Below are 22,925 nucleotides of genomic sequence, written 5' to 3'. Positions count from 1 at the left end.
GTAACAGAAGTGCATACAAAGTACGCGCATCTACCTTTTTTTAAACTTTGATCATCATTTACAAACAATCAATGATACGCAAAATTCAAAATTTTGATAGCTACGTGTTCGAGAAAGTCTCCTTTATTTTCTGCGACAAATTTTAACTGCCTATCGTTTTTAGTTTTCACGTAATACTTGGTTCTCTGAAAAATTCGACCGTTTTTACAAAAGCCCAGTTTTTTCGAAAACTGGACGTGACCCAGCAATTTGGTTTTCGGATTCGTATTTAGGGTAAGGAACTTTATAAGAATCACCTAGTGGTTATTGCAAAAAGCAACATAGGTTAAAATTTGTTACACAGTGTTATTATTGCAAGATACACAAAACCTCTTTATCCCTTTTTAATTAAGAACTATAACCTTATAATTACAATAAAGAAAAGTACATCTTTTACACAATAAGAATTGTTCAATTGACTTTCTGATTCTTCTTCTTAGTATAGTGAAAACGCTATGTAATAATTTAACAAATTCATTCATCACCATATTTATAATGACACTACAAACCCTGTCAGATCATGGAATTTTTGTAATTTCTTATTTTCTCATTAGTCCCTTCACTTAAAATTTAGTACTTATAGTTAACTTAAATTACAATATAAATTTTATTTAATATACCATCAAATTCAATAAGGATTTCACTAGGTTTACACTATTCTAATTGAAATTATTTTTATTAAAAAAAAAAAGATATTTAATTTCGTGCTTAGTATATTTTGTCAACAAGTGATAAAAAATAATAACATTTTAAATAAGTTGTATAAGATAGACAAAACACTTTGGTATAATAACATTACAATAATAAAAATACATGTTAGACTCAACAGATTTGTTACATATTCTAATTAAATTCGTCTACTTAACACATTTAGGTACATTTTATAAAATTATGTATCTTTAAAATAAGGAAAACCAAGTTACAGTTTCTGTTATTCATAGGCCTTGAAAAGTCAATGGCATGTGCATCCTAAATTTTCAAGTTTACCATTTTTCATCTAGTAAAAATGATTAGGCCCATTGTCATATTAAAATGTTTTTATACTAATAGTTATATTAATGTTAGTTCAGTCTCATTTGAATCATTGTTTTATAGTTTTTACATTTTACAAAGGTATACAAAAACTCCTGAAAACATAAACACGTATGATATTTTATTGTAATATTAAATCATATAAAATTATACTGAAATTGAAATTTTTACTTGGAAAAGTCGTTGCTTTTTTCTATAATATGCTCAAATTCTGCAAAACTTAATGCACCATCATCATCCAAATCGGCTTCATCAAGTATGGATTGAAGAACTTGTTGCATATCTGTTTCATTTAATCTTTGAGGAGCAGTAAGTCTATCTACTACTTGTCTCAAATCTCCAATACCAAGCATGTCATCACCATCAAAATCTATATATAATATATATTATATGAATAACTGTTTCATACTGAGAATACATGCGAGTGAGGTTTGTTATTTCAATTCAAGGAGTTAATTACACATTATACAGCTAAGTACTAAGCATTACCAAATATTCTAAATGCATGTTCTGCTTTAACTGCTTTTGGAGCTGCATCACTAAATACTGACATCATATCCAAAAAATCTTCAAAGGTACAATCTCCATCTTGACTAGAACTAAAAACTTTGCAAATCCTATCGCCAAAAGGATTTACTTTTAATTCAGGATACTGTAAGATTTTTGACATTGGAAGTTTGGCATTTCTATTGTGGCCAACTTTTTCTGGAGCAAGGGCCTTAAACTTATGATGTGCACTATGTCAAATAAAATTCATTTTTGTAGTAATGCTACTTAATATAATATTAAAATCATTCTATTTTTTGGTTCGTTTCTGATTCCTTTATCCTCTTTATATAAAATTATAAAAGTATCTATATCCAATAAAAGATGAAATAAAAATTACATGAAACATAATATTTCTATTTCAAATACATTATTTACATATTAAAAATTAGAAATACGCAAAGGTACTCACTGCAAAACTTCTTTCTTTGTGAAATAGGTCAAATCCTGTAACGTTAAAGAATTTTAAATAAAATTCATATAAAATATTTACAATTGTATTAAATACCTGATAATCTTGGAGTTCCTCTTCAGTAAATTGACTTTTACCTATACCCATCTTTGTTACTCTCAGTATTATTTCACAATTTTGAAATTATTTTATGACACCATGATATTTTCTTTAAAAATATAACATTTATATCATAAACGATATTCTTGGTTTCGCGCTTGAAGAAATCGATAATGTCAGATGTATCTACTATCTAAAGATAAAATTCAGATAACATCTGTGAACAAGTTTATAAATATTTATTGGTATTCTTTTTGCTTGTTATAATTTACGTATAAAGAATTACGTAGAAATATGTATAAAAATGTAAATAATTTTCGAATAATAAATATAACTATTTTATATGCAAAAACAATTTTTACTATAGTAGGAAAGAAAGAAATATATGCTCAAAAAGGCACTTATAATGATATTAATTGTAGTTCTTAATTATTTTTTTATATTATATGCATGCAATAATCGAAGAAATTTTATTAAAGGCGCGCTTACATTTTATCTTTATCTTGTCCTGTAACAGTATCTATAAGAAGATAATATTTATAAACAGTTTAATAGACGACATTTAAGTAAAATTCTAAATTAGTGCATAGTACACTGCATAAAACCAATTATACGAAGTTTTATTCAAGAATTCACGTAACCTTAATGAATTTCGTGTTAAAATATTCACTTAACGTCTCTAAGTGTAATGACACGAACACTGAATACGATAAAACGCACATGTACGAGGAATATATTCTGTATGATTCAACAATATAAGTCACCTGTCCGGGTGTATAAACATCCGTTTCCACTTGTCATGATGGTACGTTTGTTCATGTTATTTTCTTATTTTAATAATAATATTTGATATGCGCCTTTATTTTTACTTGAATTTTGTTTAAATATTCATCTTCCTATTATTTATGTGTAGTTAAACGTACACATGATTAAACAAATTCGTATTGCTGGAAACCTTGTAATTGTAATTGTAGAGAGCATAAATTTAATGATTTTATATTTATACTTTTTTATAATTTTGGAAGCAGCATAGACATACAAAGTCCTAATTATATGAAAACCGACTGTATTTATCATATGATAATATATCAAATTTGTGACATAAATACTTAAAAATATTAGCAACATTAAGCTTTTAGTTGTAATACTTATTAATCCTGTTAGCTACAAATACTTTTGTAATGTGTTATAAAAGTCATATTTACCACAAAGTTTAACAGAATTATGTGGGTACATCTATTATGGGCCATAGCAAATGAGTCCAAAGCATAGGTTTTCTCATGTCTGAAATGCGTTTTTTTATATACATCAATGAGATTTGAAAATTATTTAATTATTTTAACAGACTCATGTGTCCCTTACTATGCATAATTGACTTAATGAAACAATACAAATTTCATAAAATCGAACATGGTTATACATGGATAAAAATTATAATATTATTTTAATTACATATACTTTCAGTATTTCACTTTTAACATTTTATTTCTTTTAACTTACAAACATTTTGTAATTGGGAACAGTTTATAGCTTTTATTATGTTTGTAATATTAAGAACACATTAGAAGAATTTTAGAAATATTTCATTTATATTTTGAATAATGCATAGATTAATTTCTTAACTCATAGACTATACTTTTTGCAGATTGGAAAACATGTTGTCTACCTTGAAAAGTTGTGCAATTTATACTAAAGACAAATTGAACAAAAATAGAAAATAACATTGTAGCAAATGCTAATTTAATCTCAGTTATAAGAAACAAGTTGTATATTAGAGACCTGTATCAATTAATTTAAATTACTGTTGCTTTTGCATTTGGTATGTTACTTTATATAGAGAATTATCATACATTTTCATCCAAGTCATTCAACATGTATTTTAAAAAAGAATCTATATCGTCTATCACTTCAGCAAATAAAACTACTACCAATGATTTAGAAAGAGGGATAAAGTAATTAAAAATAGTCTCCTATTATTACAGACTCATCGGCCAAGTCTACTAAAGTTCCTGAAGAAAAAAATATTTGTACACAATACCATATCGTGTAATGAAGCAATGAAGAAACATGAAATTCCAGAAACACATAAAAAACACAAAGAAAAAGTGGATATAGATGATAATTCTGATTCAAATATGAATAAAAATGACATAAAAATGAAAAAAAGTTGGAAGATGAAAGTGAGAATGAATGTGATCTTCTTTTGGTTGATAAAGAAGCATGGCAGGGTGTAGAAAATATGAAAAATGAAAAAGAAAAGGAATCATTTGATTATGATTCAGATGACACTATCATTGTAAGGAAAATGAATATAAAGCTTCAAAGACAAAGATTGCAGGACAATCTATGCAACAAGAAGGAATTGAGCAAAATGAAAATGTAATAATTGACTCAGAAGATGAATCTCAAAAATTAGAAAAGCATGTAAAAACAAATGTAGGAGAAATAAAAAATGTGTGTATGCAAAAAACAGGAGCAAAAGAACTTGCGGAAAAATTTGACCTCCAAAATAATATTTTAATCAAAAATAAAAATTCAAAAACAGTCAATTCATTAAAGAATCGAGAATCACTTGACAAGTCTGTTAAAAAAATAAATAATGAAATTAAAGAATCCAGTGAATCTGAAACTTCGGAAAAAACGAAATCAATTAATAAATCACATGGTTCACTATTATGTGATTCAAGTAGCTCTAGTAAGTCAGATAAAATTATAGACTCTGATATTGAAAGGGAATATAATTTGCATGGTGAAGGACTATCTAAGTTTTCGGATGCTAACATGCCAGGTGATGAGTGCAGAACATCAGAAACTGAATTCTCAGATCCTAATGATAATGGATCGGATCTTGCAGATTCTGTAGTGAATGATGATGATATTCTTGAAGAGAAAGGACAAAAAAGTGAGAGTAATGAAGAATTGTTATGATAATCAAAATACCAAAGATGAAAAGACTGAACAAGATGAGCAGTATGAAAAAATGCAGAATCCAAAACATATTCAGCGGAAAGTAATGAAAAGAGGACAGCAGAATAAGGTTTCCAGAGAAAATATTAAATCCATCTTAAATAAATCTTTAGATACTTCAATTATGGAAAAAGGAAAATCGAAAAAATTTGTGAACTTGGACTTATCTCATGTTCTGAAAAATAGAAAAAAAATTATAAATTATGACACCTACTAAAAAAATGGAAAAAGACATAAAAAAGAATAATGGTGACAGAATGATAAAAGGAAAAATAATGCGGAATCGAAGAAAATATAGAATTCAGACAAGAGATTTCAATAGGATAGAGGAATTGAAAAAAGGTGTAAAACGTCGTTCTGAGGAAGCTACCGATTGTATTTTGAAAATACTAAAAAGAAGAAAACTATTAATGCATGAAGAAGAAGAACTTCTATCACGTTCAATGCTTGATTTAACAGTTAAAAGAATAAATTAATTCTGTATGAAGAGATTACTCCATTAAGTTTGTATGGTAGTACAATTAATTTTTATGTTGAGGGTTTTCAGAAATTAAAGAAAAATAAAAATACTTCAGAAGTAGCGTTGTTTGGAGAAAAAACATTCCACAGAAATTCACCTCAGCGTTTATCAAATTATTGAATGTCCTTATTGAAGCAAAGAGCTTTTAGTGAAAAAAGAAGTTGGTAATAAATCATTATTTAAATATATATTTAGTTTGTATAACGAGATGTTATCAGTAATTATAAATTTTATTTTTGTTAGGTTTTCACAAATAACAATTTCATGCTGCAATGAAAATAGAACATTTTTTACAAAAGTATAGTCAAGTTAAACTAATTATATTGAATTTGTATTTGTGTAACAAAATTTTTCATGGATACTTCTTTTAAATTCAAGAAAGAGACATCATTTGGTGGATTATTTTTACCACTATATGTCATAAATATATTAAGTTCTCATTCACTTGTTATACATCCATAAATTCTATTTTAGTATAATTGTAATTACTTTCAAGTGTTGATCATTTTCATTATTCCATAAAGTGAACAAACATAGCAAACTTATTTCAATGATGTCTCGATTATTTAATTATACGATATAATGTTAAATGTTTATTATTTAAGACAAATTTTCTTTTTCAATATAATCAAAGTATTTTCCCTTAAAAGTGTGTTTTAGTAATCTGTATTTCACACTCAATTAAAACCATGATGAAAGAACTGGAGTGATTAACATTATACAATGCAAAAAGCAATATAAAACAAATAAATATGTATCATATATTTTTACATATTATAAATAATAAAGAAGACTCGATATACAAGAAATATCAAATGTCCAAAAGAAAGAAAAGATGTTATCAATCCAATTATTGAAAAATCTTATAAACTTCTGTTTATTAAAAAATTACCATCTTCAATTAACTTCTTACTATTTACACCTACAAAAGTTTTAGAAATTTATTATTGTAGGATAATTATTGGGGGAGTCAAAACCTTAGTAATCGAAATAGAATTTTATTTAATATTAACAAAATTTTACAAAGCTTCTCTGTAGTCAACTTTCTTTCTTTCTCTCGCTCTCTTTCTTTCTCTGAGTGTTTACGATTAGGTGATGCTCATCTTTACCACCGACGAACAGGCAGGAGAGCTATTAACCAAAAATGAAAACCGTTTTGAGGACGGTTTAACCGTCGATTTCTTTTAACGGTTTCGACTTTCTACAATTATTATTATCATAAATATCGTTTTATAGACAGAATAATGAGCTTCAAAGCACGTTCCACTCATATGTATACATTTACACGTACTATAGATAGTGTTAGCCAAAAGTTATTTAAAATAAATAAAAAATGACAAATAAATTCAATATAATTATCATTTGTGAATAACGAATAATTAATATATTCGCCATTCACAAATAATAAATACGTTGAATTTATTCGTTTTTTCGAATAAGTTATATCCAGTACTACGTATGATAACGTTCCCCACACGAATAATGAATGATTTGGTTTTTGAAATGATTTATTTATTATTGTTATTGAAATAGTTTTATTTCAGTAATCCCTAACATTAGAATACTCAAATGCATCATCCTTTCATTGTTGATAATTTCGTTCATCTTTAACCAAACACCTTTTGCATGGAATTATTTTGAAGCAAAAAGATTACTCTTTTTGTATAAGTGATATAACTTTTCTTTTTATGTTTATTTCATTATTATTTTAAGTTTTTTTTTAAAGCTTAAAAATGATCCACTTCTTACTCTCTAATCGGATAGAAAAAGTTTGTAACCAATTCATTAAAATTTCGTTTACAATGAACTTTTTTACAAAGATTGAACGATTTTAGGAATCTAGGAAAAAAATCAAATTTACAATATATCACATCAGACCGCCTGACTATGCGCGGTTAAACGCGCGAAATTAACCTCGTTTATTTACTAACACAAGTTCTGTCTCCCCACTCTGCAGATAATTGTTCGCAGTTTTGCTCATAGCTCTGCCTACGGATAACCAAGGTTTCAAACTGTATAGTGCGAATTTGAACGTTGGCACGTGTTTATGTTCAGAGTATCTATTAGTTTTATTCTTTTTTATGTGTTTATCAGTGTTTAATAAATAATTTTAACGAAAACTAAAATGTCACATTCTAAAAAAAATACAAACGAGGATGTGAACGTAAAAACAGGTTTGTACTTTTTCATTTTTTTATTTATATGTGCGCACGCGGTTCATCTAACTATCAAATATAACGATCGACTCGGCATTGAATAATACCTAATCGGTATTAATTCGTATGACATTGCGAGAATTTGTTTCTTTTATCTTTGTAAAGTATTTTCTTTAAAAACTGAATGCATTTTCTCCGTTTTCTTTATATATTCCTTCTGAATTTACAGGTCGTAGGATTCAAAATATCATCAGCTCAAAAACTGCACAATCCCCAATACGTCGTAGTTCTCGAGTGAAATCTCTTATTAAACAAAATAAATCACCACCTGAAACATCTGTAGAAGATGTTGGTAACATTAGCAGTACTCACACAACAAAAAATACCAGACGTCAAATAGATTTTGCAGATAATTCTACTATGACCGAGAAGAATAAAACTTTACGTTCTAGAAGAAATTCAGTTATGTCAGATACAATTGACATGTCAGATACAGAAACTGCTATTGTTACTTCAGGAAAGAGAAATAGAAACATTTTTGATAATGAAGAATTAAATAAGACTGATTTTCAAACTAGGTACGTAGAATAGTTAATGACTGACTATCATAATTACTTTTCAAATAATAAATATCTATTATAAGACACCAGTTCTTTAAAAGTTATAAGTACCATTACAAATAAGATTATTAAATAATTATATTAACGAAGTGTGTGTCAAACATTCAATGTGAAATTATTCAACTATATTTTTAAATTATTCGAAAACACTGTGCATGCGTGTTTTCAGTTAACATACTTTTCATATTTGGAATTTATTGTTAGTGTATTTGGATTTACTTTGCTAAAATCATATAAAGATATGCAGATATAGGTTGTAATCTGTCCTCATATCTGAGTGTCATCGGAAGGTCTAAGAATGATAAGTAGACTGCAGATTTGTATCCAGTAAAAATATATCCAGATATGTAAGCAATATGTAGAAAATATGTTAATACTACGTAGGGTGTATGTGTATCAATAATTTTACCATACAACTTTATTAGTCATAATTTGCATTATAGTATATAAAAGTTGTTTTTTCAGGGTTTTCTACTGTAAATTGATATAGTTTATCATAAGACATTGATTTATAAACAAAACACACATACACACGCACGCACGCACGCACGCACGCACGCAGCCTCGATTTACGCGAAAGTCCGTTTCACGTGGATTCGTTTTACGCGAATGAAAATCGCGTAGAGTCTGTTGGTACAAAAGAAAACAAAATATTGGGAAGAAAAGCTGGTACAAGTTTTTGAAATACATATCTATTTCACATAGCTAAACAAAAGAAATAATAATAATGACATTTTAGAAGACAAAACTACATTTTATTCGGTGTTTGTGTTCGACTAGCACTACCGACGAACCAGCCATTTTGGATGCTGATATCTTGATAATGGCTTACGTGAAAGATTTAATTTCTAGTGGTTTGAAAATGTCTGAATGTCAGCTTCAAAAATATGGAATAGAACTTATAGAGTTCTATTTAAGAATTATAACGTTACCTTTGCTGGACATATCAGGGTTTGTAACTTTTGTCTAACAAATTTGTTTGTATCATTGACATTTTTCGAGATAATTCGCTGTTCTCAATTCTCATTCTCATTCTTTCATTTGTGCGGCATAATTTCTGAACACCCTGTATATATATATATATATATATATATATATATATATATATATATATATATATATATATAAATATAAATATAAATATATAATTATATATATATAAATATATATAAAATATATAATTAATTATACATTATAGAATAAATTACCAAGTACACACTTTGAACGCTAATATGAGAATGACACATAAAACATTACTTTCATTTTTTTCATTAATAATTTTTTTGAAGGGACGTATGTCACTGGGGTGGGTGTCCAAATGAATGTTTAGAATCAGGTTGCAAGAGAGTTTTTATTTTCCGCGTATACAAACGAACGGCGTATACTGTGTGTATTCTTACTTACGGCCGGTGTTGTCTTCGCTCGCTCCCTTATAAAGGGAATTTCCCTTAAACAAAAAGCTTTAGCTTCACTGAAACTGATTTTCACCAATCGGGAAATTTTGCAGACGGTCACCAACTTTTTACGCCTTTTCATGCTGGAAGAGTGGAAGCAGTTGTCAAACTTAGAGATAATTTTGGTGATGCAGCGTAGTGTTTTCTTGGTCTATATAATATAAGTGCGATGTGTAGCCTTGGGCTCATGTGACCGGGACCGAACTTTCACCGACTAACGAAAACCAGAGCGCACGTTGCTTGGACATTTGAAACTGCAAGCCCTTGCACTATTGAGATTGTCGTAGGAAAACTACGTGAAGTAGTCTGTCCGCCAAATGTCTAAAAATGCTAAGGACACTTTCTCAAAAATAGAGTCTTATGTCGCGAATACCATAAATCTTACTGAACCCTTGTACGCTGAAAGTTTCTCTTCTGACGCACTGCTAGTTGCTACAGTTTAATTTGACAAGTGTTTCACATTCGAATATGTTAGAATGGCTCATATGATTTAATAGTCTTTTTAACCGTTTAAGTGCCACGGGTCTTTCCAAAAATTCGGTCGGAAAGTGTCAAGCAGCATGATCTTCTTTTGTTTCAGTTCAGAAACTGAATTACTCTTTTCTGTTTTTATATAAGAAAATTGTAAAAATTGTTCCATTTTTCCATTTCTAAGCAGGTACTAACAAAAATAAAAATAAACAATTAGAAGGAAAACAAATAAATAAACTTAATTTCATTCTACGAACCAGTAGGGTGTCACTGTGTAACGGAGAAGCGCGATCGCACCATTGCAATAAATACAGTATTATTCTCTGGAAGATCTTATATTTATGTTATTAATTCATCTGCCCTTATTGGTCTTGACTCTTATTTTTATAGTGTCCTTCGTTGGCCTAATCTTTAACTTCTTTTGTTGTTTTTCACGGAGAATCTTATTATTGTGTCTTTTATTGTTTCTGGGCTCCGTGATCTCTGATTTGTGCCTTTCTGTACCTCTATATATATAAATAATTATAATATTTATAACCATGGACATGAAAAACTGAGGGAAAGCAGAAATCCGATTCGCCCCACGCGATTTAATTCGAATAGCCCTGTTTCGAAAGGTTTCAAAGTGGATACGATATATGAACAAAATAAAATATAATAATCTAAGGTACATTAAATACTGAATTTAGATATCTTAGAGACTAATAATAATGAACACATTTGAGTTTCTAAGCTTAACTTGCCATTTTAAGTGTGAAATTCCAACGTATTTTAGACTAGCCACAAATTCGTCGCGTTCGCACGCGTTTACTTCGATTCTAACGCATGTTGGTGACAAACAACGGTTTGAAACAATTGAAGATGTATTAGATTAATTGTAGGGAAAGTGTATGAAGTAATATCGACAGTCAACATGCTGATTCCTATAACAACGTAATAAATATGACCAATATTCTTATTTTTATTCGTTTCGCCCCGTGATTCTATTCGTCATGGTTTATCCTAAGTACTCTAGACATTTAGACATCTTCAGTTCAGCCATTTTGATACTATGGTCGTCCCGACTTCTCCGCTCTCGCTTTCCTCTTATCCATGGATTCATTTGCTTAGGTTCGAAAATTCCGGAAAATGGTTGTGTATTCACTTGGAATCCTCGGATGTTTCCGATCACATAACAGTCATTGCGATGCAACGTATAGTCCTTAAAACTTGAGCAACAACTTGAGATTAATATTCGTCTTTGCGACGATGTGTCTCAAAATTTAGTGTCCCTCGTTTGACAGTTCTGCTCAAATCGGGCGAAGAAAACGGTTAATTTGTTTCGCCTGACCGTTCAACCTTCGAAGTTACAGTTAAAACCTTTACACGTTAAATGTCGTGTTCATTCATTAATGCTTGGAACTTTGATGGCGTAAAGTTAGTTTCACGGTCTAAAATTATGCGTTTGGGGAGTCCGAAGTGTTACAGATAAAGTTACAATTTTTTCTCAGTCTCTTTAACTTTCGTACCTTTCATCGCGTATAGCACCATTAATTTGGTAAAAGCGTCGACATTCACTAAGATATATTTATTGCCCTTACACTTTTTTTCTAATGGCCCCAAATGGTCAATATGAATGGTTTGGAGGGATTCGGTAGCTTTATCAATTGAGTGTAACTGTCCTTCTTTTTTTCCTGACGATACGTTGTAACTTAAACATTTAAGGTAATTATCTATGTAATCATTTATCGCTGCTTAACACGTTGAGTGCGGCGCCGATTTTGCTATACTTTCCGCTCAGGCGGCAGCGCGTGAGCATTTGATGCCGAACGCTAAACTAGACCGCGCGACACAGCGCAACAGACGATTCCTTTTTTTCACTGTTTCTTTTGTCGTTTGCATTGTGACAATGGTGCAGGCAATGCACATGTATACAATGTATAAACATAAGATAATGGGGTGGGGAATGCCAGAGAGACAAAAGTGCGAACACCAAGAAACGATCAGTCTGAAAAAGCCACGGCAGTACACTAAATTTTAACATAAATTTTTTAATTGTCATTAATAATTTAACCCTTTAAAATGCTGGTCTCATGCACCGATGTCGACCAAACGAGAAGTTCGCTGTCAGTCCCTAGAATCCACGCTGCCCAAACGAAAAGTCTACTGTCAGTCCCCAGGGACTGACGCCGCTTAAACAGAAAATTCACTGTCAGTCCCTAGGGACTGACGTAGCACTCTACGTGTTAATATTTGGCAACCAATATACCTGAGTGATTAGATCGACGGTTTCTCCTATTCCTACGTGTCCTACTTCGTCATGAATGACGTTTGCGACCGTTGTTTCGGGGTCGTAAAATAGTAGCCCGCCACGGAGTTTACGATATAACAGACCATTACGTAATTTGAAGTGCTTTCTTTTTTGTATTTCAAGTTCACGGTGCAATTTCAAAATTTCAGGATATTTTAGTTGCTTATATATGAGTATTTGGTCGAATAACAAAGGCTCGATCACCATTACCACGTGGCTAAGAACATCAATATGCATCATCCGATTTCATTCTTTTAATTGTAATGTCTCAATCTTTTAGTTGTAATTTTGCAATGACAATGTCGATCGACCAATACGCGAATTTATATCTTTTTTATTCAGTACGAGTTTTATGAAGTTGTAGTCAGTTACTATCGTGAGTAGTATTCTTTGGAGACCTATCTTCTTTGGAAACCTATCCAGTGCATATATTATCGCCATCAATTCCAGCTCGTAACTGTGGGACCAGCTTTCGATCTCGGTGGTCTTTCTACTGAAATAAAGAACGTGATGCATTTTCCTATTACTCTGACGCCGAAGGTCTAATAACGCCTCCGTAGAACTGAAGTCAGTGTGAAAATTCTGTGTACACGGCGCACTATAGAGTATTTGTCCTGCAAATGCGATAAAAGGTCCCTTTTCATAAGTATCTCCAAAACTGAGAAAAGTGTAATATAAATACAGGTAGTTAAACAAATATTTGAACCATTTTGTAGCTTGTTTCTTTTTTCAGTTAAAGGAAGAAATAATGATGAAATGAATAAATTATTTGTGAATTCCTTAAAAAGAAAAACATCTAATGAAAACGGTATAATATTACATAATATTACATTATATACATACAGCAACAATTTCCAAACATTCATACCCAATTTCCAAACAAACACAGGGTGTTTGGAAATTGTTACTCATAAATGATAAGGCGTCTACAACTCACTAAATTAAGTAAAAAAACCCTATCATGGGTCGAGATCGGTGTCGAATTGGGATCACTGAATTATCTAAAAAATATCAGTGATACGAACAAATATGTTAAACAAAAGTTATTGGGTGTAAAATACTACATACATGGTGTAACAAAATTATTGCGCATAAATGATAGGGTGTGTACAACTGACTAAATTGAGTAAGAAAACCTCAGTGAACATGGGTCCAAAACTCAAAAGTAGTTTCCGAAATAAAAATAGGTTTAGTTTAAAAAAAATGTGTGGGAACTGAATCAAGAACACTGAAGTATCTCTAAAAGTATCAGTGATACGAACAAATGTATCAAATAAATCTTACGCGGGAGGTATTTAACCGTGACATGACCTCGAAACGTCCTACAAAATGTACATCACAATTCTTAAATAAAACCTTTTGGTTTCTATTCTATATTTTTTAAAGCAATATCCAGACGTTTTTAAACTACAGAAATGAAATTTTTCATGTAAGCCTCGCATAAAATTGAAATAGCTAGACTCTTACAATATGCTTCACCATTCTGTATACGTGATTTGATCTTAAATGCGTCCTTCTATACAGTTGCTCCATAGTTAAGTTTTATAGAGTTCGATTAGTACTTGATTTGGCTCTCCAGTTTTTCGATGCGATGGTTTTCAAGATATTTTTTTGCTAAATCTTGCCCCTCTCTTGAAACATCATTCTGGTACCATTTCGAAAACTGTATTATTATTTTTTCGATTACTATTAAAGATATTCGAATGATCCACAAATGAAAAAGAACGCTTCTAATTATCCCTACTTGCTCAATTATTTTTTTTATGGAACTGTAAGTCACTTATTACGGGCAGAAAAGATATTTTTTACTTTTTGGAATGGTTGTTTTAAACAACCTCTTCAGTGATTACTACTATTGTTTTATTTCCTAGCTATATATAGAGTTAGGTTTATAAGTAAACGCAGTTATAATGCTAACGGGACATTTCAGTATAAATAATCGTCTTGAGATAGAGGTGATGAAGAATACGTTTTCAAATGGACGCAGGAATGTTATGATGGACGTGATATCGATAATAATAGTAACAATAATAATAATAACAGTTATTATGAACATATAAGGTATTTAGTGGGGTAAGATGTGACATTTACAAAAATAAATATTTATTGTAATAACTATATGATGAAGGTTGACTTAACAAAATAAACTGCGTAAATAGATATAAAATCTAAATATAACTGAAGAGAAAATTAAAGTAATGATTGAAATTAAAAATATAATAGAATTAAAATAAATAATAACAAGGGTAATATAAAAGATTAAAAGATGTTAGATCAATCTTTGTCTCCATTTTCATCGATGACTGTTATTGTATATGTTGATTCAAATGAATGTGTCAGTATTTTGGATGGCCCAATAACTTTTGCCGTGTAACACCCATGTGACAAATAATATACAATCGCTGCAGCGTGGGAATAACATCCCACTGTCCGGTTACCATTCGCACAGTCACACGTATATATTTCTATACCTGTATAGCTATTACAATTACATCTTAGACAAAGCTTTATTTTTATAATATTATTATTTTCTTTTAATTCGTAACAACCCCAGTATACTTTCGCACCGTAACTGACCAACACTGTCCAACAGATAGATTCTCAATATTACACCTGACCCTCGATTTAGGCGAAAATCCGTTTCACATTGCTTCGTTTTACGCGAATGAAAATCGTGGAAATAGAATCTGTCGGCATAAGAGAAAACAAGATATTGGCAAGAAAAGCTGGTATAAGTTTTACCAGACAAAATAAATAAAAATGACATTTCAGAAAATAAAAGTACATTTTATTCGGTGTTACTAATTCAGATTATGTAAACTAAGTTCGCGCATAAAAACTACCGCGTAAATAGTGTTCTAATTTACCGTGGAAAAAATTATACAAATTATAAATATTATAACTCATTCAAAGAAACAATTTATATAAATAAATACATTTAAAAATGTATCCGTCGAACATTACTGGACTATTAAGGATTAAATATTCAACATTTGAGCTACTGTTTTAACAAGATAATTGATAGGTATTTACTTGTAAACTGATGGGGATCAATAAATAATAAAGTAATAAAGCGCGCTAAGTTTTTGAAGACACACGAATTTGGAAAATTCTTCAGCATTGAAATTACAAGGCATGTGGCCCACAACTGCAGAAGGCTCTGTTGTGGCGTGGACAATATTCACGACAACGTGTTCCATCGATCGTTCTTGTTTGTCCACCTCTAACACGAAATTAATAGCGATGGAGACTGTTAGAACGTTAGGGAGACAGAAGTGATTCACTAACAAGTGTCACTTTGTAAGAACTATGTACTTAGAGACCTTAATGTATCTAGCAGAATGTGTTCGCATAATGACTTTTGCTTAGCTGGTCTCGGCGTTTTTCTAATGCGTTAGTGGCATTAAAGTGGATAGTTTTCAGGAAAAAGATGGAATTTTATTAGTTGTCTACGTTAACGTCCATGGTTGCAGTGTGGGGATGCGCAGTTGTAAGTACTCACTTACTTAGCCCTTGTCTGCCTGCCATGGTGATGCGTGGTTGTAAATCTAAGACTCAATGCCAGCACAAACTCCGGAGCTTTACACGTCGTCCCCCAAAATAAAGAATTTTCTCCACATTTGATATGTCTATGTCCAGAAATTCCGGCCTGCTAAAGGTCGAGGGTTGAAGGGCCGTTTGCTTTGGAGCTGCTTATATCTGCATTTGTTATAGTTATCTAGTGTCGCGTTGTGACAGGTTCTATTGACCAGTTAACTGCGTTTGACGAGTATACACGTCATCTTAAAACTCGAAATGATACTAATCTTTTTATTGATGGATTACTTATTTTTTCAGATACATATGTAATTTTTCTCTGTTTTGCTTTAGTTTTTTGTTAGAATATATTATAGGTACATTTGCATTACGTTTGGCGAGTATGCACTTCATTGTTTGACTTTATTGAGCGCACAATGAGAGATTTTTAAACCTAAATCCCACTGTTAACTGGTTAATCAGTTGAATTCTCTAAAATGTACCTGGTATCCGAAGGCTTTGATAGCTTATTATATACGAAGCAACAGTGATAGATTTAATAATTTGTTGATAATAGATAATAAAATAAATTCACACAATAAATAAAAGAAAAATTATAATTTTCTGTTTTGCTAAGACTGTCCATAATGAACACGCCTGGATAATGAGGTAGCATTTCTTTTTAACTGTGTTCCAGTCTCTCCACCTTTCCAATATTTTTATATATAAAAGTTAAGTAATAGAATATTATTTGTGATTTTTATGGTAGTGACCACTCAAGGGGTCGTTTGAATAAAACCGCCGTGAAAAGAGAAAAATATCTATTTCACCCTTAATAAATAACGTACAGCCCCAAAGAAATTAGGCAAATAGTGGTAACCAGTAGTATTTGTTTCATTTTTGTTATTAACTTTTACCCTTAATAAAGGGTTATGGACTTGAAATTTTACAGAATGATATTTCAGGTGAGAGACAATGATTAGCAAATAATAGCAATAACAATTTATCCGAGCGCTGATAGACCTCCTTATCCTGTTAGACTCTTTTTACAAGTGTAGATTCGTCAGGTACAGTTTTGCCTGTATATTTCCGAAGAAAATTTTATTACATTGTTTTATCCATACATCGGCAGGACATTTCTATAGCTACCATCGCTTTACATAGATTTCTATAAAATTGATTTTTATTTAATTGTTGACTGTTTGTGTCTGTTTCTGTATTATTATACTGCATGCTGAGTTAGTTGTGACTTTTTGTCACAAGGAATTTGTTTAGTACATGTTTAACATTTAATAACATCTCCTTGAATAATGAAATTTACATTTGATTTATTCAGAATTTCTTACTTATTTCTTCATTTCGTTTATAAACTGTTAAGCGCTAACGTATATAATAAAAGCTAACTCCGAGAATAATAGAATTAAACTGAGCTTGAAATATTTATATTGTTGTACAATTAAAGATAATGTTTACACACCGAAAGTTTTCGAGGGAATTCTTAGGCATAATTTGAGTTAATTATACAATAGTTATTAGATGGAAGTGTACTAATTCACAGATTTGTACAAGTAAAACTGGCGACAGAATAAAAGTATCTAAAATAAGCAAAACACGTGCAGTATAAAATACATGTATTTGCATAGAAATCCGCAGTCTAATAATAACAGAATTCGTATAGAATGTTTGGAATCTGTTCCTAACTTATATTTAAGTAATTTTACATTCACAAAACATGCATTACAAGTTGCACATTTCTTACATGTAATATTTGACCATACTTGTAATGATGGTGATTCTAACATGTTATGATTCCCTTGTTTAACATGCTTATTTTCAGTAAACGATTTACAAGGGCTGGCTCTGAAACTATGTTGTCACCAGTAACAACAAGACCCACATATAGAACAAGAGCTAATTCTGTGGACTCCGAAGCTACAATAACTAATCTTATAGAAACAAATAATAGTGGTTCAGTGAACGCACCTGTACATTCAAGAAAACGAAATTTAATATTATCTTTGAAAACACCCATGTTAGAAGAAACAAGGACACCTGTAGTAACATTGGATTACATATTACCCAGTGTCAAAGAAATTAATGAAACAAGTACATAATCTTTCTATAAAGTTAATATAATTGCACTATTTAAATTATTAACATAGTTTACAAGAATACAAGGCAATTCTAATTTGTAATTTATATATACCATATTAAATTTCAGATTTGAAAAATCCAACTGTTGACCAAACTAATAAATCTGAGTCCATTTCAAAGGATCTGTTTCATTCCAGTTCTAAAAATGCATCTAAAGAAGCAACAGAAACCGATTTAAGTGGTAATCTAAGCTCATTTGATCGAATGTTACCCAGTGTCAAAGAAATTAATGAAACAAGTACATAATCCTTCTATACAGTCAATTTAATTGCACTTATTTAAATTATTAACATAATTTATTAGATACAAAGCAATTCTAATTTATAATTTATATACCATATTAAATTTCAGATTTGGAAAATCCAACTATTGACCAAACTAATAAATCTGAGTCTGGTTCAAAGGATCCATTTAATTGTAACTCCGAAAATGCATCCAAAGAAGCAACAGAAACTGATTTAAGTGGTAATCTGAGCTTATTTAAATATTGCTATCTTATTAATAGTTACTGTTCATATTAAATAATTATGAAATTAAATTAAATATAGTTCAAATTATTCTGATGTACTCTTATGGAAATTGAACTATATAACTAACTTGTGTTTATGTTTATTACAGCGAAGGAAGTACACAACAGTTCTGTGGAAAGTTCTCCTGCACATCAGGATACTGAAATAAGTATGCCTATTGTTGATAAAACTACAGTGCCAAATACTGATGACACAAAGGAAGATGCGCCTACAGATACCATCACATCACCAGTGCCACTAGTAACGGGTATATTAAAAGAAAGTTGTCAAATTTTCACTGAAAATACTATCAGGGAGTCAGGACTAGCAATTAAAAATTCAGTAAATAATTCAGTAAAGGAAGAAGATGGACATCTTAGTGATAAAGAAAACCAACCAGTGAATATCATCAATAGTGCTCAAACTAAAGATGATACAGTTCCTAATGCAATCTTAAGAAGTCCAAAGCAAATTACTATGAGCAGTTTGTCCACTAATAAATCACTAAAAGACAATGATAATGAGGCAGATAGTCCTAACAGTATGCAAAAGTTAGTAATTACAAGCGAAGAATCATTAGGTGAAACGCTACTTAATGATAGTGCAGATCAAAATGCTTCAGGTATAGAAATGTGCGATGGCTCAAGTCTAGATGATAATATTCAAATTGTGAAGTGTCCAGATAATTTAAGTGATTCAGATAATGATAAGGTTCATAGTGTAGAAAACGAAACTACAGAACCAACACAAGAGGTTAGCTCAGACAGTGAAACCGTTAGGGAAGGTAAGAATGTTGATACAATTTTATCTTCAGAAGCAGAAATTCAACAGACTTCTAAAGAATATGTAACAGAGAAATGTAAAGAATCCTCAGATGTTCATATGGAGTCAGAAGATTTTGAATCTATTAATAAGGAGGAGGATGAAGCAAATAATGTGATTAAAAATATTCAATCTTCCACTGCTACAGATTTTTCAGTTGGATCTACTGAAATTCTGGAAGAAGATGTGACTCAGGATACGTCTATGTTGGATAATTCTTCAGCTTCTGAAGAAAAATGTATGATCAATCCTAAGTCATGTAAAGAAAAGATTAATGAAAGTGGAATTCAAGAAACATATAAAAAGGGTGGAGAAAAAATGAAAGATGATAATTCTGGTTCTAACATAGATACAAATTTATCTGAAGATATTTTAGCTGATAAATGGAAGGTGAACAATTCCGATAAAAATTCTATGCACACGGTATCAGTAGAAAAATTGGAAGACGAAAGTGAGAACGAATATGATATTGTTTTAGTTGATAAGGAAGCGTGGCAGGCTACAGAAGATATGAGCAAAGAAGAAGAAACAAAGAAATCATTCAATTACGGTTTAAATGACATTGTAGTAAAAGCACAGAAAGATACGCAGGAAGTACAAAAAATGGAAATAGATGTATCAGAGGGACAGTGTAAGATGAACGAAATTAAATCTCCAAGGGCAACAATTTTACGACAGTCTACACAACGAGAAACAATTAATGATAACGAAAATGTAACGACTAATTCAGAAAATGCAGAGAATGTGTGTATGCAAAAATCGTCAGCAGAAGAAGCACAAAAAATGGAAATAGATGTATCAGAGGGACAGTGTAAGATGAACGAAATTAAATCTTCAAGGGCAATAATTTTACGAGAGTCTACACAACGAGAAACAATTAATGATAACGAAAATGTAACGACTAATTCAGAAAATGCAGAGAATGTGTGTATGCAAAAATCGTCAGCAGAAGAAGCACAAAAAATGGAAATAGATGTATCAGAGGGACAGTGTAAGGTGAACGAAATTAAATCTTCAAGGGCAATAATTTTACGAGAGTCTACACAACGAGAAACAATTAATGATAACGAAAATGTAACGACTAATTCAGAAAATGCAGAGAATGTGTGTGTGCAAAAATCGTCAGCAGAAGAAAGTCCTGAAGAATCTACTCTGCACAATGATACATCAATGGAAAAGAAAATAGAAAACAAAGATTTAATAACAATGAGTGAGGAAGATCAAAATAAATTATTTACTGATTTATCTACAGATAAGAATAAATCACCTGACAATATTTTAAAGAAACGAATGTCTCTTTGTAAGTCTGTCGAAATGATAAATAATGAAATTGAAGAATCCAGTGAATCTAAAACTTCGGAAAAAACGAAATCAATTAATAAATCGCATGATACACCATTATGTGATTCTTCAAGTAACTCTAGTAAGTCGGATAAAAGTATAGATTCTGATATTGAAAGGGAATATAATTTGCATGGCGAAGAACCATCCAAGTTCTTGGATGACGACGTGCCAGGTGATGAGTGCAGAGCATCAGAAACTGAATCATCGGATCCTAATGATAATGGATCGGATCTTGCAGATTTTGTAGTGAATGATGATGATATTTCTGAGGAGGAAGAAGATCAGAAAATTGAGAGTGACCAAGAATTGTATAATAATGAAAATAGTGAAGTTCAAGAAAGTGAACTGATTGAAGAACACGAGAAAGAGCAAATTCAAAAAGAAATTGAGGAGGAAGTAATGAAAAAAGAACAACAGAATAAAATTCTAGAAAGAAAGATTGAAACAGTAATAAATAAATCCACGGATACTACGAATCGAAAAACAGGTATATCAAAGAAATCCATAAATATAAATTTACCTGAAATGTTCGAAAGAGATAACAAAAATGAGAAGATATCGAAAATCGAAGGAGATAATAAAAGAAGAAGAAATAATAGTATAAAGAATAATGGTGATGACAGGGTAAACACAAAAAGAATAAAGTATGAGAAAGAATATAGGAATCAAGCAATGGGATCTAATACGACAGAAGTATCGAGGAAGGGCGTGAAACGTATTTCTGAGGATATTTCTGGAAATTTGAGGGTGTCGAAGAAAAGAAAACAATCGCAGTTTGAGAAACAAGAATTTCCATCGCGTTCAATGAGTAATTTAATGATTAAGAAGAATAAAATAAGTGTAGAACACGTTAATTCAGTAAGTTTCTATGGAAGCACAACAAATTTTTCTGTAGAAAATCTTCGTAAGGTGTCGAAAAGTAGGAAAACCTGATACTTGCAGTAATTCAGACAAACAATGCTTTAAAGAAATGCACGTCAAAGTGTTTCACTTTATTTAATGTATTTAGAGAATATAAATTTCTTAATAAATTATATTAAATACTTACTTTATATACGTTTCATTATTGATTGTTTAATAGTTATAAGGCAACTTGGGTAATTCACTAATGAAAAACCATCAAACCAGCATAAAGTTTAAAAAAGGATGTGATTGTTTGAGTTCTTTAGATTCCCTTGATAGATTTCATTGTGATAATTGCTGTTATTTTTATATTTTATTACAAATAATTGAATTGTAAACTAATTCTATAAATATAAAGCACTGATAATAGTTGCTAATTTTAATCTTAATAAATCTGTAAGAAAAATAAAATATGTTTACTTTTTTTTCTTTTTTTCGTATACTTTCTATAAATTATTATTCATGTACAATATTTGAACTTTTATTGATTGTGTGTTTGGACAATACAAAATGAAAGAGTTTATTAAAAATACAATGATTGAGTATACATGTAAGAGAAGATTTTCTTTAAAACGTAATATTATTTCGCAATTTTGTGCGTAATATTTTACAATGAATATTAAATTTGTTGGTACAATAATATTAAAATCATAATTCTTGAATAGTTTTCTAGTAAAAATAATAAATAAATAACAGATTCGTTTCTTAAAACACGTATTATATACTTATTAGTTATTTCTTTTTTAAAATACAAAATTATATAACAAATTAATATAGAATATTAAAAATAATATTAAAATTTAAAAATGTTGGTTTTAGTGATTAAGTAATTATAAATTTGAAAGAAAGTTCATAGTTAAACTTATCAAAACTGTTACTATGTCACTGATCTCAGTAATAATTAATTGATTAATGTTTATAATCATTATGATTAGTATTAACGGCTAATTATGAACGTAATTACAGAGTAATAAATTACTACCGAATTTCGTTATGGATAACTTACGAAACAATTTCGCCATAAAGCTTTCCTATTGGTACACATTCGTAATTTTACCGTGGTTAAACAAA

The 22,925-nt window shown here is 30.3% G+C and overlaps 2 protein-coding genes and 1 long non-coding RNA gene across 9 annotated transcripts; 2 read left to right on the top strand and 1 right to left on the bottom strand.

The window, feature by feature from the left end:
* Positions 1-274: 274 nt before the first annotated feature.
* LOC116424199 (calcium and integrin-binding protein 1-like) lies at positions 275-3,750 on the bottom strand. Of its 4 annotated transcripts, XM_031970266.2 has the most exons (8): positions 3,629-3,690; positions 3,334-3,412; positions 2,618-2,648; positions 2,126-2,345; positions 2,030-2,064; positions 1,561-1,808; positions 1,243-1,441; positions 279-1,166 (listed from the first exon to the last, which is right to left on the bottom strand). In XM_031970266.2, the coding sequence occupies exons 4-8, from the start codon at positions 2,174-2,176 to the stop codon at positions 1,145-1,147; spliced, it is 555 nt and encodes a 184-aa protein (XP_031826126.1). In that variant the 5' UTR covers positions 2,177-2,345; positions 2,618-2,648; positions 3,334-3,412; positions 3,629-3,690; the 3' UTR covers positions 279-1,144. The 4 variants fall into 4 exon arrangements, with proteins under 4 accessions (XP_076225074.1, XP_031826131.1, XP_031826127.1 ...); XM_076368959.1 differs by having other exon boundaries at positions 275-1,166; positions 2,126-2,237; positions 3,334-3,750; XM_031970271.2 differs by lacking the exons at positions 3,334-3,412; positions 3,629-3,690 and having other exon boundaries at positions 275-1,166; positions 2,126-2,237; positions 2,618-2,763.
* Positions 2,782-22,240, top strand: LOC116424374 (uncharacterized). Of its 4 annotated transcripts, XM_076368956.1 has the most exons (8): positions 2,793-2,933; positions 3,774-3,947; positions 4,111-7,789; positions 8,001-8,349; positions 17,960-18,228; positions 18,344-18,514; positions 18,628-18,741; positions 18,895-22,223. In XM_076368956.1, the coding sequence occupies exons 3-8, from the start codon at positions 7,741-7,743 to the stop codon at positions 21,882-21,884; spliced, it is 3,942 nt and encodes a 1,313-aa protein (XP_076225071.1). In that variant the 5' UTR covers positions 2,793-2,933; positions 3,774-3,947; positions 4,111-7,740; the 3' UTR covers positions 21,885-22,223. The 4 variants fall into 4 exon arrangements, with proteins under 4 accessions (XP_076225072.1, XP_076225070.1, XP_076225071.1 ...); XM_076368957.1 differs by lacking the exon at positions 3,774-3,947 and having other exon boundaries at positions 2,782-2,933; positions 18,344-18,457; positions 18,895-22,224; XM_076368955.1 differs by lacking the exon at positions 3,774-3,947 and having other exon boundaries at positions 2,782-2,933.
* Positions 9,053-11,955, top strand: LOC143174688 (uncharacterized). Its single transcript, XR_012998898.1, has 3 exons — positions 9,053-9,060; positions 9,172-9,342; positions 9,899-11,955. It is a non-coding gene; the product is annotated as an uncharacterized LOC143174688 (long non-coding RNA).
* Positions 22,241-22,925: the final 685 nt, after the last annotated feature.

The sequence above is a fragment of the Nomia melanderi genome, chromosome 7 (genome assembly GCF_051020985.1).
Source record: "Nomia melanderi isolate GNS246 chromosome 7, iyNomMela1, whole genome shotgun sequence".
Taxonomy (NCBI): Eukaryota; Metazoa; Arthropoda; class Insecta; order Hymenoptera; family Halictidae; genus Nomia; species Nomia melanderi.
This window is presented reverse-complemented; position numbering and strand designations above follow the sequence as displayed.

Coding starts and splice junctions, on each gene's coding strand:
- LOC116424199 (XM_076368959.1), bottom strand. CDS start 2,176: ATGGGTATAGGTAAAAGTCAATTTACTGAAGAGGAACTCCAAGATTAT. Junction 1,809..2,029: donor ACAAAGAAAGAAGTTTTGCA/GTGAGTACCTTT, acceptor TATTTGACATAG/TGCACATCATAAGTTTAAGG. Junction 1,167..1,242: donor AAAAGCAACGACTTTTCCAA/GTAAAAATTTCA, acceptor TTATGTTTTCAG/GAGTTTTTGTATACCTTTGT.
- LOC116424374 (XM_076368955.1), top strand. CDS start 7,741: ATGTCACATTCTAAAAAAAATACAAACGAGGATGTGAACGTAAAAACA. Junction 18,515..18,627: donor CAAAGAAATTAATGAAACAA/GTACATAATCCT, acceptor ATTAAATTTCAG/ATTTGGAAAATCCAACTATT. Junction 18,742..18,894: donor AACAGAAACTGATTTAAGTG/GTAATCTGAGCT, acceptor TGTTTATTACAG/CGAAGGAAGTACACAACAGT.